The 13899-nt window shown below is 42.6% G+C and overlaps 1 protein-coding gene across 1 annotated transcript in view; it reads left to right on the top strand.

Moving 5' to 3' along the window:
- Nucleotides 1–13899, top strand: part of LOC134934209 (uncharacterized) — a 110432-nt gene that overhangs the window by 34696 nt on the left and 61837 nt on the right. Inside the window, exon 2 of the mRNA XM_063929697.1 lies at nucleotides 957–1289. Within this exon, the coding sequence (XP_063785767.1) occupies nucleotides 957–1289 (333 nt within the window). The remainder of the gene's footprint in view (nucleotides 1–956; nucleotides 1290–13899) is intronic.

Genomic DNA, 13899 nt, shown 5'->3' with positions numbered 1-13899 from the left:
GGTAAATACTGGCTGCTTTATTTTTACACTGCAATTTAGATTTCAGTTTGAACACACCCCACCCAAATCTAACTCTCTCTGCACATGTTACATCGGCCCCACCTGCACTGCACATGGTTTTGCCAAACTGCTAACAAATTTGCTGTTGCGATCAACTCTAAATTAGCCCCATGGAGCATAGATCATTATCTGTGTTTAGTCCAAAGATTATTACACAGATACTCAGAGATTGAAGTGTTAATATTTTACTACTACCAGTTATTACAGATAATACTTCAATCAGTCACATCAGTCCCCACCCCAGAGGAGCTTACGCTCTGTATCCCCTGTCACATGGACACACACATATATAGTGAGAGTTGAAATAAGATCTGAGTGCTGTGAGTTAGTAATGCTAACCACTACACCAACCATACTGCCCCTAATAGTCATTGACATTTCCTCACGTAGAGTCCAGGAAGAGTAAGTACCAAGGTGCAGAGAGCTGTAGACATGTGACATCTTCTACTGCTTCTGATGATGATGATGATGATGATGATGAGCCTCCCAGTCGAGGTGGTTTATAATCATTTGTCTAATTCTGAGGAAATCAGGACCAGGTCACAAGGCCGGCAACATAAATCTTGAGGCCTGGTACAGTGAAGGCTCTGTGGCCCCCTCAGGTTATATATATATTTGTTTTTTATATGTATATACATATATATATAAGCCCTGTATCCCCTCACCAATCCAGTCTGCACTCCCCAGTATCCACACCTGAACACCGTACAGGACGTACCATGCGGCCCTCACACCCCACAGGAAGAGGCCGGCACAGGGCACAGGAATCTTGGCCAGTGGTGTCCCCTTTGATCCCTCCTGTCGCCGGCCCTGCCAGGTCATGAAACCATATGTCAGGTGGAATCTCTGAAATGTGGAATCTCTGCTAATCAGTACTCATTGTATTCTCTGTGTAGGTGACAGGTCCATATCTCAGCTGGATGAGCTGATAGCTGTCCCAGGAGCAGAGGTGACCATCCCCTGTCATTACCCGCAGGAGGCCATAGGGGCAGCACAGAAAGTCACCTGGTATAGAGGAGACAATGAGCTTTGCTCACAAGAGAAATATGAACTCTACACCTGGGACCAGCAACACAGAGATGAGCGGTACTCGCTGGTCAGTTTCCCCACAGATGTCTCACTGCGCATACATAGATATGACAGCTCTTCTTACACACATTACTGCTGCAGTGTGACCACCAGCAATGGAACATTCACAAGCAGAGCAAGTACAGAGCTGGTCATTGCAGGTAAGGATATGACTTACAGTAGACCTGTGTACTCTGTGCTATCAATAATAATTCTTGTATCATTTCTTAAAGCTTCATTTGTAATTATTTAATACATCCATTGACCTGATAAAAGCAAATACACAAGTCATGTGATATGCAGGGCTGTAACTAGGGCTGTGCAAGCAGCATCTCCTTTAAACACTCCAGGCCGGCACCCTGCAGTCTGTAGGCTTTGGGTAGTGCTGCACTTACCTGTACCAGTGTCCTCGCCCCCTTCATGACATCATGATGACATCATTTTGGGAGTGCATTGGGGGCGTGGCCAGCACAGGCCATAGTACAGCATTGTTATGGCACTTGAAATATAGTACAAAACTGCGTACTGCCCGGCCCTGGGGAAAACTAGGTCACTCCGGAGAAAGTTGGCCAATATTTGGTATACACACCCAATGGCTATTCCTCTAGCTTAGGGGGTCATTCAGATCTGATCGCTGGGCTGCTAATTTTGAACTTCTGAGAAATGGCGCGGTAGACTATGATTGGTTGCCTTGTTTTTTTTATACTCCATAGATGTTCCTGTATTCTCAGTTTTACTTTTCTTTTTGCTTTCCCAACGTACATCAGATTACAACTGCATGTGATTCTATATATGACAAATCCACTATTACAATTTACCTTCTCCTTCAAAGTGTATTTAAACCCATTCTCGTGTTCCCAGGCAAAAGTCAGTTTCTCCATGAACTTGTTGCAAGTTACATGGGAAACAACCTGCAGTTTTTTTCAAAATGAGAGAAGAGCTTCTCTCTAATAGGGTAACTGTTTTTTTGGTCCGCAATTTACTAGAAACCAGAATGTTTTATAATAATTATTTGCCCTTCTGAACACAACTTGAGGTTTGGAAGGAAGTGTCGGACCCAGAACGGGGTCCTTCAAAAGAATAGGTCAATGTTTGTCCAATTTTTTTGTTTTAGATGAGTCTACTTTCTTTGTTATACTGAGTTAGGAAAGGTTTACCCTTAAAATCCCTCATGTCCTCAGGAACTCGATCCTCTGACAAGAGACTGGTTCTACTGGTATTATTTGCTTTGTTAAGAACCTCTTCAACTTTTTCTTGGTTGTATCCCCATGCTAGGAACCTGTCTCTTAAGACATCTGCTCACTAAAAGAACTGCAGTTTTTCCTCAACCTGAGGAATTGGAAGTAGGGGACTCCATCTATCCAGACAGGGTGGTGACAGCTGGATGATGGAATAAAGCTGTTCACATCAACTTCCTTAAAGAAAGTTGATGTTTTTACAGCTTCCCCCACTTTGCTTTCCAGTTTAAGGTCTAAATAATCGATAACATTAATATCAGTTTTAAAGGTAAATTTTAAATTAAAGGGATATAACTGAAGGTGATCCACAAACTGTTCAACACTCTGCTGATCTCCTTTCCATATAAAAATCAAATCATCAATATATCTCCCATAAAGTTTTATATGGTATATATACACTGCTTAAAAAAATAAAGGGAACACTTAAACAACACAATGTAACTCTAAGTCAATCACACTTCTGTGAAATCAAACTGTCCACTTAGGTAGCAACACTGATTGACAATCAATTTCACATGCTGTTGTGCAAATGGAATAGACAACAGGTGGAAATTATAGGCAATTAGCAAGACACCCCCAATAAAGGAGGAGTTCTGCAGGTGGTGACCACAGACCACTTCTCAGCTCCTATGCTTTCTGGCTGATGTTTTGGTCACTTTTGAAAGCTGGCGGTGCTTTCGCTCTAGTGGTAGCATGAGACGGAGTCTACAACCCACACAATTGGCTCAGTTGGCCCTGAGTTCCTCCTAATGCAAGACAATGCTAGACCTCATGCGGCTGGAGTGTGTCAGCAGTTCCTGCAAGATGAAGGCATTGATGCAATGGACTGGCCCGCCTGTTCCCCAGACCTGAATCCAATTGAGCACATCTGGGACATCATGTCTCGCTCCATCCACCAACACCATGTTGCACCACAGACTGTTCAGGAGTTGGCGGATGCTTTAGTACAGGTCTGGGAGGAGATCCCTCAGGAGACCATTCGCCACCTCATCAGAAGCATGCCCATGCGTTGTAGAGAGGTCATACAGGCGCGTGGAGGCCACACACACTACTGAGCCTCATTTTTACTTGTTTTAAGGACATTACATCAAAGTTGGATCAGCCTGTAGTGTGCTTTTCCACTTTAATTTTGAGTGTGACTCCAAATCCAGACCTCCATGGGTTAATGAATCTGATTTCCATTGATAATTTTTGTGTGATTTTGTTGTCAGCACATTCAACTATGTAAAGAACAAAGTATTCAATAAGAATATTTAATTCATTCAGATCTAGGATGTGTTATTTTAGTGTTCCCTTTATTTTTTTGAGCAGTATATATATATATATATATATATATATATATATCAAATTTATCTGCCTGCCTCTTTATTAGGGGCCCCACTGTATGAAGTGCCCCAGGCCCTCCATCACCTTAATCCGGCTCTGATTAGAGATTGTCCCAGGGCTGGCTGTGAGTGCTGCCTGGTCAGCTGGCATCCTGAGAACAAGGTACACCCTGCTCCTGTCCAGTCCCAAAACCATACACTGTGACCTGGGACGCCCTAACCCTTACACCATCATGATAATGCAAATAATGTAATTAAAAATCACCTCTCTGCTGGGTCCCCTTCAGTGCTCAGTCGCCGCTCTGGCCTGGTCAGTGAGAGAGTGTGAGCTAGGGTGGCGGCAGGTGTAGTGAAACTGGCTCAGACCATCGCCATGTTGCGGCTCCCGGGCCGGGCTAGTTGAAGAGACCTTTGGCCAGGGCCAGGGAGAGGATGCTGCTGGACTGGTTAACTTTCTCCAGGTCCCCCGTTGGTAGAACAGCTTCACCACTTTTCACGGCTAGTGGTACCCGGAAGTGCCCGCTAGCCTAGCTTCTGGAATGCGTTCCAATGAACCGCAAGTACTGGAAGCAGTGTGAGCCAGCCCAGTCTGAGTGTGAATCGGCCTAGCTGAGGAGGATATGGGACCGGCCCATCTGAATCTGTCCTGGTGGGTCAATCCGTCCCTGGTATCTGTTATTAATTTAGTTACTCTGAGGACAAGCGAGAAGTGTTTTTAGAAATGTAAGAATCCTCAGGCACCAGGAACGGAAATATTTAATTCTGATGTGACATTTATATGTTTTCCTGCAACTGGTGCTAAAAGTACTAATATTTTGGTAGTTGGGTCTAATCTATGCAGATTCAAATGCTATAGAAATTACATCTAATATTGAACAATATTACACTGTTTTGATAGACGCCTATAATACTGTTATGGATGCTCAATAGAGCTATGACTGCTTTTTCAGAGAGGACTAATTGAAACAGTAACATTTGGATCTCTGCTGCTACCAGAAACAAGGCTGCGATATGTGTAACTATTTGGGTTTAGACAGCAAACTGATACAGTAGCAACCAGTGTTCGTCTTCGCTACCAGAAACTGTGTTATACAGTGCCTTGCTAAAGTATTCACCCCCTTAGCACTTTTCATGTTTTGTTGCCTCACAACCTGTAATTAAAACAGATTGTTTGAAGGTTTTTATCATTTCATTCACAGAACATGGCTACAACTTTGAAGATGTTTTTTTTATTTATCGGGAAGCAAACAGCAAATAGGACTAAATAACAGAAAATGTCAGCATGCATAACTATTCACCCCCCTAAAGTCCATACTTTGTAGAGCCACCTTTTGCGGCAATTACAGCTACAAGTCGCTTTGGATAAGTCTCTATGAGCTTGCCACATCTTGCCACTGGGATTTTTGCCCATTCCTCAAGGCAAAACTGCTCCAGCTCCTTCATGTTGGATGGTTTCCGCTTATGAACAGCAATCTTCATGTCTGACCACAGATTGGATTGAGATCTGGGCTTTGACTAGGCCATTCCAACACATTTAAAGGTTTCCCCTTAATCCACTCGAGTGTTGCTTTAGCAGTATGCTTAGGCCCATTGTCCTGCTGGAAGGTGAACCTCCGTCCCAGTCTCAAATCACAGGCAGACTGAAACAGGTTTTGCTCAAGAATATCCCTGTATTTAGCACCATCCATCTTTTCCACAACTCAAAACAGTCTCCCAATCCCTGCTGCTGAAAAACATCCCCACAGCATGATGCTGCCACCACCATGTTTCACTGTGGGGATGGTGTTCTTGGGGTGATGCGATGTGTTGGGTTTGCGCCAGACATAGCGTTTTCCTTGGTGGACGAAAAGTTACATTTTAGTCTCATCTGACCAGAGCACCTTCCTCCATACATTTGGGGAGTCGCCCACATGCCTTTTGGCAAACTGAAACTTGCCTTCTAATTTTTAACACTAAGTAATAACAATTTTCTGGCCACTCTTCCATATAGATAAACAAAAGGGAGAAAGAAGAAGGCTCTTGTGTGGGCGCACTCATTAATGGTAGTTAAATAACTAGAATGAATAACACTAGGTTGATTAGTCAGCAGATAAAACAAAATTTATTTGGAAATATTAAGAATATAATTGCCCCTGGTTGAGGAGATGTGAATGATCCCAGATAAAAATGTTCTGGTCCTGCCTCAGGAAATGAGATGGAGAGGGGTAGAGACACTGCAAGTCATAAACCCTTTCTCACCCGGCCAGTACAGATGATCTGTATTAATGAGATCAATTAAGTCAATTGATTTTAGATTCTGTCATAATCCTAATGAAGGAATAACAGCTATTATGGCAATAAGTAATAATAGAAACAAATCAAAGGATATACCAGGGTAAAGAAAGAAAAGGATAGGAACAAATGGTGATGCTGCTGTTGGAGTCACATACCACACATCATATGCAATGATTGATGTTCTACAACACTGAGTATTCCCTGTGAGTCTCCACCTCAGGTACTAACTCAGCCCACACTGTTTCGCTTCCAAGATCGGACGAGATCGGGCATTAGCAGTGTGGTTTGATAGTAGAAGGATTTGGTCAGACGTCCAATGAGAGTGCACCTATATAGGGGGGGATAATTAGCTGGGTCTTATAGATACAGTGTGGATCTGCTTTTTGTGTTAGGCAGGAGACATCAAGTCCCACACCGGTGGTATTGTGTCCCTGGATCACAAATGAGAGTCCACGAAAAATAGATTTATGAAAAAAACGAAGATATATGGATTTATGAAAAAAACCCTAAAAAGGATAATGGAGATCAATTAGGCTGTAGTTATTAGGAACGGGTGATAAAAATTACCCGTCCGTATAGATACAAATGGATAAAGAAACACGGATCAAGAAATTTTTTTATATATATGTGTACATTGGTACTGGTGTAAGGAACAGAAAATATGTCAAAGATAATTGTAGATACAAATAAATAGTATATGCAATGAAATAATCACTAGTGACATGGGTGTCATTAGAAACACTTTGTGTGAATTGGAGCTGTTATAATCATTAGGATATAGGGAAATAGACATGAAATTCTCATATAACCCATGCAGCAATATGACAACAGGATCTGCAGGAGGAAAGTCAAAGAAGAATGCAGTATTTCTTTCCTATAAAATGCAGTTTTTAATCCTGATGCAATAAACTAAGATGCATAAGCCTGGAAAAAGGCATAAATGAAGCTGCACGGATATAGATACAATTTCAATGACAGCTGGGCAAAAATTAGCCCAAAATGGCAGGATGGAATGATCTGACCTGAGGCTAGGAGTGAATCACTTGCAGTTGGACAAAACAGGACCCATTGGAATGGAAAACATGTTTCACCCCTGTGGGGCTTGCTCACTTCCTGGGTCTGTGTGTGAAAAGCTAGGAGATTTATACCTCCTGATTAGGACTGTATCCAATGAAAAAGGAGGCTGGGTAATTGGTGTGAGTGGATGCTGTGAACAGCTGATATCTGCAGCCAGGGGAAGTGCTGGGACGGAAAGGAAACACTGAGGTACGCGGCGCCATTTTGGAAGAGGGCAGTTAGCCCTTAGTTGTATGGCCATAGTTCTATAATGATGAAAATATAAATAAAATAAAAATAAAAGAAAGAAGAACAGACCTGGTGTGCAGTGTGCGATAGGTCTGCGACTGGACTGTATATGAAAATGGACCTGAAAAAAGGAGTCCATTGCTTGCGGCCACGCGATCGCAGCAGTCTGCAGTGACTGACATGGCCTGACCCTCTGCCCTGTCAGCATTCACCGGGCAGCGTACATATAGGCGATTAGTGCGCCTTCAGATATAATAGCTGTCAGCAGTGTTTTTAGGTCCAAAAGGACGGAACAAAAACCGCCATTTTGGAATGGGGCAGATATGCCTTCACCAAGCGACCAATGGGATACCGTTAGTGGGCTGGTTCAATGCGACAGCCGGGCAAAGTGTATAAGTGATTAGTGCACCTGCTGAGATGATAGCTGTAGGCGGACTAGGGGGAAAAAAACATTTTCGACCATTTTAGAGTGGGGCAAATATGCCCTTGCATGCTATTAGGATATTATTGATAAGCAGATTGGATATGGCATAAGATGTGGTATATAAGGGTATGTTGGGGATGTGGGATGTGAAGGGATGTGACTATGGAAGTGGATGGACGGTTGTGATTGGCGATGGTAGTGACATGGGATTGTTTAGGCTGCGATTTGGGACGTGAAGTAAAGGAACGGATAGACTGGTGATGTGTGCCATGGTGTGTGCATGATTTGGTTGGGGCAAGTGAGTTGACAGGTGGGATGGGCTGTGGAGCGAAGTAAAATGGATAGGTATGTGGGGAGGGAAAAGGGGGGGGGGAAAGGGGGGGGGGGTGTGTTTAGGTTGGTGGGTGGGGGGAGGGGGGGGGAGGGGTTTATTATTTTGGGGGGGGGAGAGAAAGGGGGGGGTTTATGGTATAGGGGTTAGGGGGTGGGAGGGGGATGTGTTAAGGGGGGTAGGAGGGTTTGTTTATTTTGTGGGGGGGGGTGTTTTAGGTAAGTTTTTGTGGGGGGGGGAAAGAAGGGGGGGGGAAGGTTGGGGAGTGGGGGAGTGAAAGTGGGAGGGAGGCGCTGGGTATTAATGGTGGGCTGGGTGGGTGGGTTGGAGTGTGGGGGAAAGGGGAATTAATTAGGGGGGATTTAGGGTGTTAAAGGGGGGGAAAAAAAGGGAGGAGAGGGAAGTGAGGTTAGGGGAATAGTGCGGGGGGCTAGTGGGATGAGGTGGTTAGAAATTGTGACAAATTAACATAAAAACGGGTTAAAAATATTAAAATACCAAATTGTGGTAACTGATTACTAGATGTGTTGATGGGGTGTAGGTTTTACAAGAAAGCCCCATAATTGATATTCTCATTGAGTCCCAATGGTTTTAGGCTGCCCAGACGGAAAATCCATTCGCTTTCTCTTTTTAATAGTTCTTGAGTAATATCACCTCCACGGATGCCCAACTTAATAAGATCAAGACAAAAAACTTTCAGATCCTTGGTTGATCCTTTATGAGTGGAGTAGAAGTGTCTGGCGACTGAAGTAAGTTGTTTCATTCTGGTGATATCGTGTTGAGCATTCCTGATATTTCCCATGTGTTCTAAAATCCTCTCCTTCAATTTTCTGGTGGTCATGCCTATGTATTTGAGGTCACAGCTGCAGGTTAGACAATAAATTACTGTCTGTGAGTTGCAGTTAAAGAAATGTTGTATCTTGACCGATTGTCCATATCTATCAGTAACTGCATTGTTACGTAGAATATGTGGACATAATTTGCAGTGACCACAGGGGAAGGTACCAGTTGTCTGCGGTTTTTTGGAGGTGGAAGTCATGAAGTGACTGCGGACCACATGATCCTTGATATTTTTTGACCTGCGCCAGCTCATTTGAACTGGAGTATTGGCGTATGGTGCCAGGTCCGGATCTAATTGTAATACCGGTAGATGCTTGGATATGGCGTTTTGAAGCATTCGCCATTCTGGGCAAAAGGTGCCAATAAACCTGATGTTTTCTTCTTGTACGGGTTTTTCCTTGATTTTTCTGAAAATGAGATCTTCTCTTTTGATCGTCTTAGTGGCTGAATAGGCACGTTTGAGCGAACGTTTGCTGTAGCCTCTGGTCAGAAGACGATTGGTTAGTTCCCAGCTTTTCTTGTGAAATACCGAGTCTTCCGAGCAGTTCCTTCTTAGACGCAGGTACTCCCCCTTGGGAATGTTTTCAATTGTTGGGGGAAAATGTGAACTAGTTTGGTGGAGAAGGCTGTTGGTTGCCGTTTCTTTGCGGTATAGTTCAGTTGCCAAAAAACCTGTGTTGGATTTGTAGATATTGAGATCCAGAAAGGGGACCGTTTCTGAGCTGATGGTGTATGTGAGTACTATATTGAGATCATTAGTGTTGAGCAATTTGATGAATTCTGTTAGTAGTTCTTTGTTACCATCCCAAATGATGAAAATGTCGTCAATGTAGCGAAGCCACATGACGATGTGTGAGATGTATTTTTCATTGGCAGAGTTGAAGACGGTACAATGTTCCCACCATCCAAGGAAAAGGTTGGCATAAGTGGGCGCACAAGCTGCGCCCATTGCTGTCCCTCTTATTTGTAGGTAAAATTGATCTTTAAAGACAAAGTAATTTTTGGCAAGAACAAAGTGAAGTAACTGTTGGAGAAAGTTGGAGAAATCACTTTCTCCTCCTTGATCAAGAAAAAATTTAACTGCTGTGAGGCCATGGTGATGGCTAATGCTCGTGTATAGGGCCTCCACATCACACGTCACCAGCAAGAAATTATTTTCAAAATGTATATCATGAATTTTTCTTAGAAGGTCTGCTGTGTCTTGTAAGTATGATGGTAATGAGAGTACAAATTCTCGGAGATGTAGGTAAAGGAATCGACTGGGTTTTTCCAAAAGTCCTCCGTTACCTGACATAATTGGTCTGCCAGGGGGATGTTCTACGTCCTTATGTATTTTGGGTAATAGGTAGAATGTGGGTGTTTTTGGATTTTGAACCGTTAGGTATTTGAATTCTTGTTGTGTGATAGTACCTCTTGTTGCTGTGTCCTGAATCAGGTGGTTATAAGACTGAAGGAAATCCGAAGTGGGATTGCCCAAAAGCTTCTTATAACAAGTGGTATTGTCTAATTGGCGTCGAGCTTCCGTGATATACATTTGCTGTGGCCAAATGACAATATTGCCCCCCTTGTCTGATGGTTTGATGATAACGTCCCTCCAGCTTTGAAGTTCTTGTAATGCCCTTCTCTCATGGAATTTGAGATTGGAGGGGAAACGATGTATGTTCTTCTTAGTCTGGGTATATATGTTATCAAATTCTTTGGAGACTAAGTTAAGAAAGACTCGAATTTCGGGGCTGTTCTGATCCGGAGGGAAAAAGGAGGACTTGGGTCTACATGTAGGTCTAGAGGTAGAGGCTTCATTATCTGCTGATTCCATGTGGAGATCTTCTAGAATGGTAAGGGCGTTGAGGTCCTCCATGGATAAATCGGGATCAGGTGTATTGGCAAAATTTCTATTTTTTGAGAAAAATTTCTTCAGGAGGAGTTTTCTACCATAAAGTCGAAGGTCTTTTTCCCACATAAATCGGTCAAAAGATCGGGAAGGTGAGAAAGAGAGTCCCTTGGTAAGTATGGTCATATGATCTGAAGATAAGATTTTGTCAGATAAATTGATGACTTGTAATTGGCCTGTGGAGGCCAGATCTACCGTGTTGTCTTTCTCTGTCTCACAGGATATCTCGGGTTCCGGGGTATATCCCAATCTGAGTTTCTTGGGTTGTCTCTTCTGTCCCCCTCGCCTTGTCTTCCTCGTGATTTGAGGCGGCCTCTCCCTCTCTGGCCTCGTTCTAAAAAACGTGGGGAGAATTCTTCAGTGTCTTCTCGATCAAAGTTTTCACTAGCCGAGTCGCCGCTATTTGAGGATTCGAATTCTGATAGTGTGGGGTCCTCCCGTGTTTTTTTACTGTTGTTCCTGTTGTTAGGGGGTGGCGGGTTCCACCTGAAAACGTCTCCTTTGGAAAAGTCTCTCTTATCCCGCATAAACTTTCCTCGTTTACGGTCTACAATGTTGCGTTCATAGTTGTCGATCTCTTTTTTGAATTTTTCAAAGGCAGTCTGAAAATTCGAATCCTTTTCCCAAGTCTCCAGGGTCTTTCCCAAATCTGCGATTTCTTTTTCCACCTGATCAATTACTAGAGTGTCGTGTTTTATTAGTATGTGTAATAATTCGTTAGAACATTTCAGAAGGGCTGTTTCCCATTCTGTTTTTAAATTGTCCGTCGCGAGCGGAAAAGAGGGGAAGATCTTGGGTCTTAGGCCTCTTGGTGCAATTTTATGTTTTACATAATTTTCTAGAGTGGTTACATCCCACGATAAGCGAACTCTTCTCTGTAAGTTCTTCTGTAATTTGGAAAAACTTGTTTTCCAATCACTGCTTAAAGAGGTTGGTTCCGATGTCTCAGAAAATGGATCACCAAAATTGTCCAGGTTTTGGCGTCTTGTTAATTCATTTTTTAGGGAAAATGTGGTCATAATTGAGTATGATATTGTCGTAAGTAGATGTCCACAGTGCAAGGGTGAATGAGAATTATTTTTTGTTTTTTATTTTTGGGGATCACGGGGCAAAAAAGGTTAATAAGTGTGAGAATAGAAAATGATAATGGACCGTGCCTATGGGTCAGAGGCTGATGTATTCACCAGCATAGAATAATAACTGTTACACAAAGGGGGCGACCCGGCACCGGTCTAAAAATAGTTTTTGATTACACAAAAACCAAATTTGGACAATTTTCAAGTAAAATCTTTAATATAATGTCCAGTTTGGGGGTGCGCCCAGAGCCAGTGACATATGCATAAACAAAAGGGAGAAAGAAGAAGGCTCTTGTGTGGGCGCACTCATTAATGGTAGTTAAATAACTAGAATGAATAACACTAGGTTGATTAGTCAGCAGATAAAACAAAATTTATTTGGAAATATTAAGAATATAATTGCCCCTGGTTGAGGAGATGTGAATGATCCCAGATAAAAATGTTCTGGTCCTGCCTCAGGAAATGAGATGGAGAGGGGTAGAGACACTGCAAGTCATAAACCCTTTCTCACCCGGCCAGTACAGATGATCTGTATTAATGAGATCAATTAAGTCAATTGATTTTAGATTCTGTCATAATCCTAATGAAGGAATAACAGCTATTATGGCAATAAGTAATAATAGAAACAAATCAAAGGATATACCAGGGTAAAGAAAGAAAAGGATAGGAACAAATGGTGATGCTGCTGTTGGAGTCACATACCACACATCATATGCAATGATTGATGTTCTACAACACTGAGTATTCCCTGTGAGTCTCCACCTCAGGTACTAACTCAGCCCACACTGTTTCGCTTCCAAGATCGGACGAGATCGGGCATTAGCAGTGTGGTTTGATAGTAGAAGGATTTGGTCAGACGTCCAATGAGAGTGCACCTATATAGGGGGGGATAATTAGCTGGGTCTTATAGATACAGTGTGGATCTGCTTTTTGTGTTAGGCAGGAGACATCAAGTCCCACACCGGTGGTATTGTGTCCCTGGATCACAAATGAGAGTCCACGAAAAATAGATTTATGAAAAAAACGAAGATATATGGATTTATGAAAAAAACCCTAAAAAGGATAATGGAGATCAATTAGGCTGTAGTTATTAGGAACGGGTGATAAAAATTACCCGTCCGTATAGATACAAATGGATAAAGAAACACGGATCAAGAAATTTTTTTATATATATGTGTACATTGGTACTGGTGTAAGGAACAGAAAATATGTCAAAGATAATTGTAGATACAAATAAATAGTATATGCAATGAAATAATCACTAGTGACATGGGTGTCATTAGAAACACTTTGTGTGAATTGGAGCTGTTATAATCATTAGGATATAGGGAAATAGACATGAAATTCTCATATAACCCATGCAGCAATATGACAACAGGATCTGCAGGAGGAAAGTCAAAGAAGAATGCAGTATTTCTTTCCTATAAAATGCAGTTTTTAATCCTGATGCAATAAACTAAGATGCATAAGCCTGGAAAAAGGCATAAATGAAGCTGCACGGATATAGATACAATTTCAATGACAGCTGGGCAAAAATTAGCCCAAAATGGCAGGATGGAATGATCTGACCTGAGGCTAGGAGTGAATCACTTGCAGTTGGACAAAACAGGACCCATTGGAATGGAAAACATGTTTCACCCCTGTGGGGCTTGCTCACTTCCTGGGTCTGTGTGTGAAAAGCTAGGAGATTTATACCTCCTGATTAGGACTGTATCCAATGAAAAAGGAGGCTGGGTAATTGGTGTGAGTGGATGCTGTGAACAGCTGATATCTGCAGCCAGGGGAAGTGCTGGGACGGAAAGGAAACACTGAGGTACGCGGCGCCATTTTGGAAGAGGGCAGTTAGCCCTTAGTTGTATGGCCATAGTTCTATAATGATGAAAATATAAATAAAATAAAAATAAAAGAAAGAAGAACAGACCTGGTGTGCAGTGTGCGATAGGTCTGCGACTGGACTGTATATGAAAATGGACCTGAAAAAAGGAGTCCATTGCTTGCGGCCACGCGATCGCAGCAGTCTGCAGTGACTGACATGGCCTGACCCTCTGCCCTGTCAGCATTCACCGG

The sequence above is a fragment of the Pseudophryne corroboree genome, chromosome 6 (assembly GCF_028390025.1).
Source record: "Pseudophryne corroboree isolate aPseCor3 chromosome 6, aPseCor3.hap2, whole genome shotgun sequence".
NCBI lineage: Eukaryota > Metazoa > Chordata > Amphibia > Anura > Myobatrachidae > Pseudophryne > Pseudophryne corroboree.
This window is presented reverse-complemented; position numbering and strand designations above follow the sequence as displayed.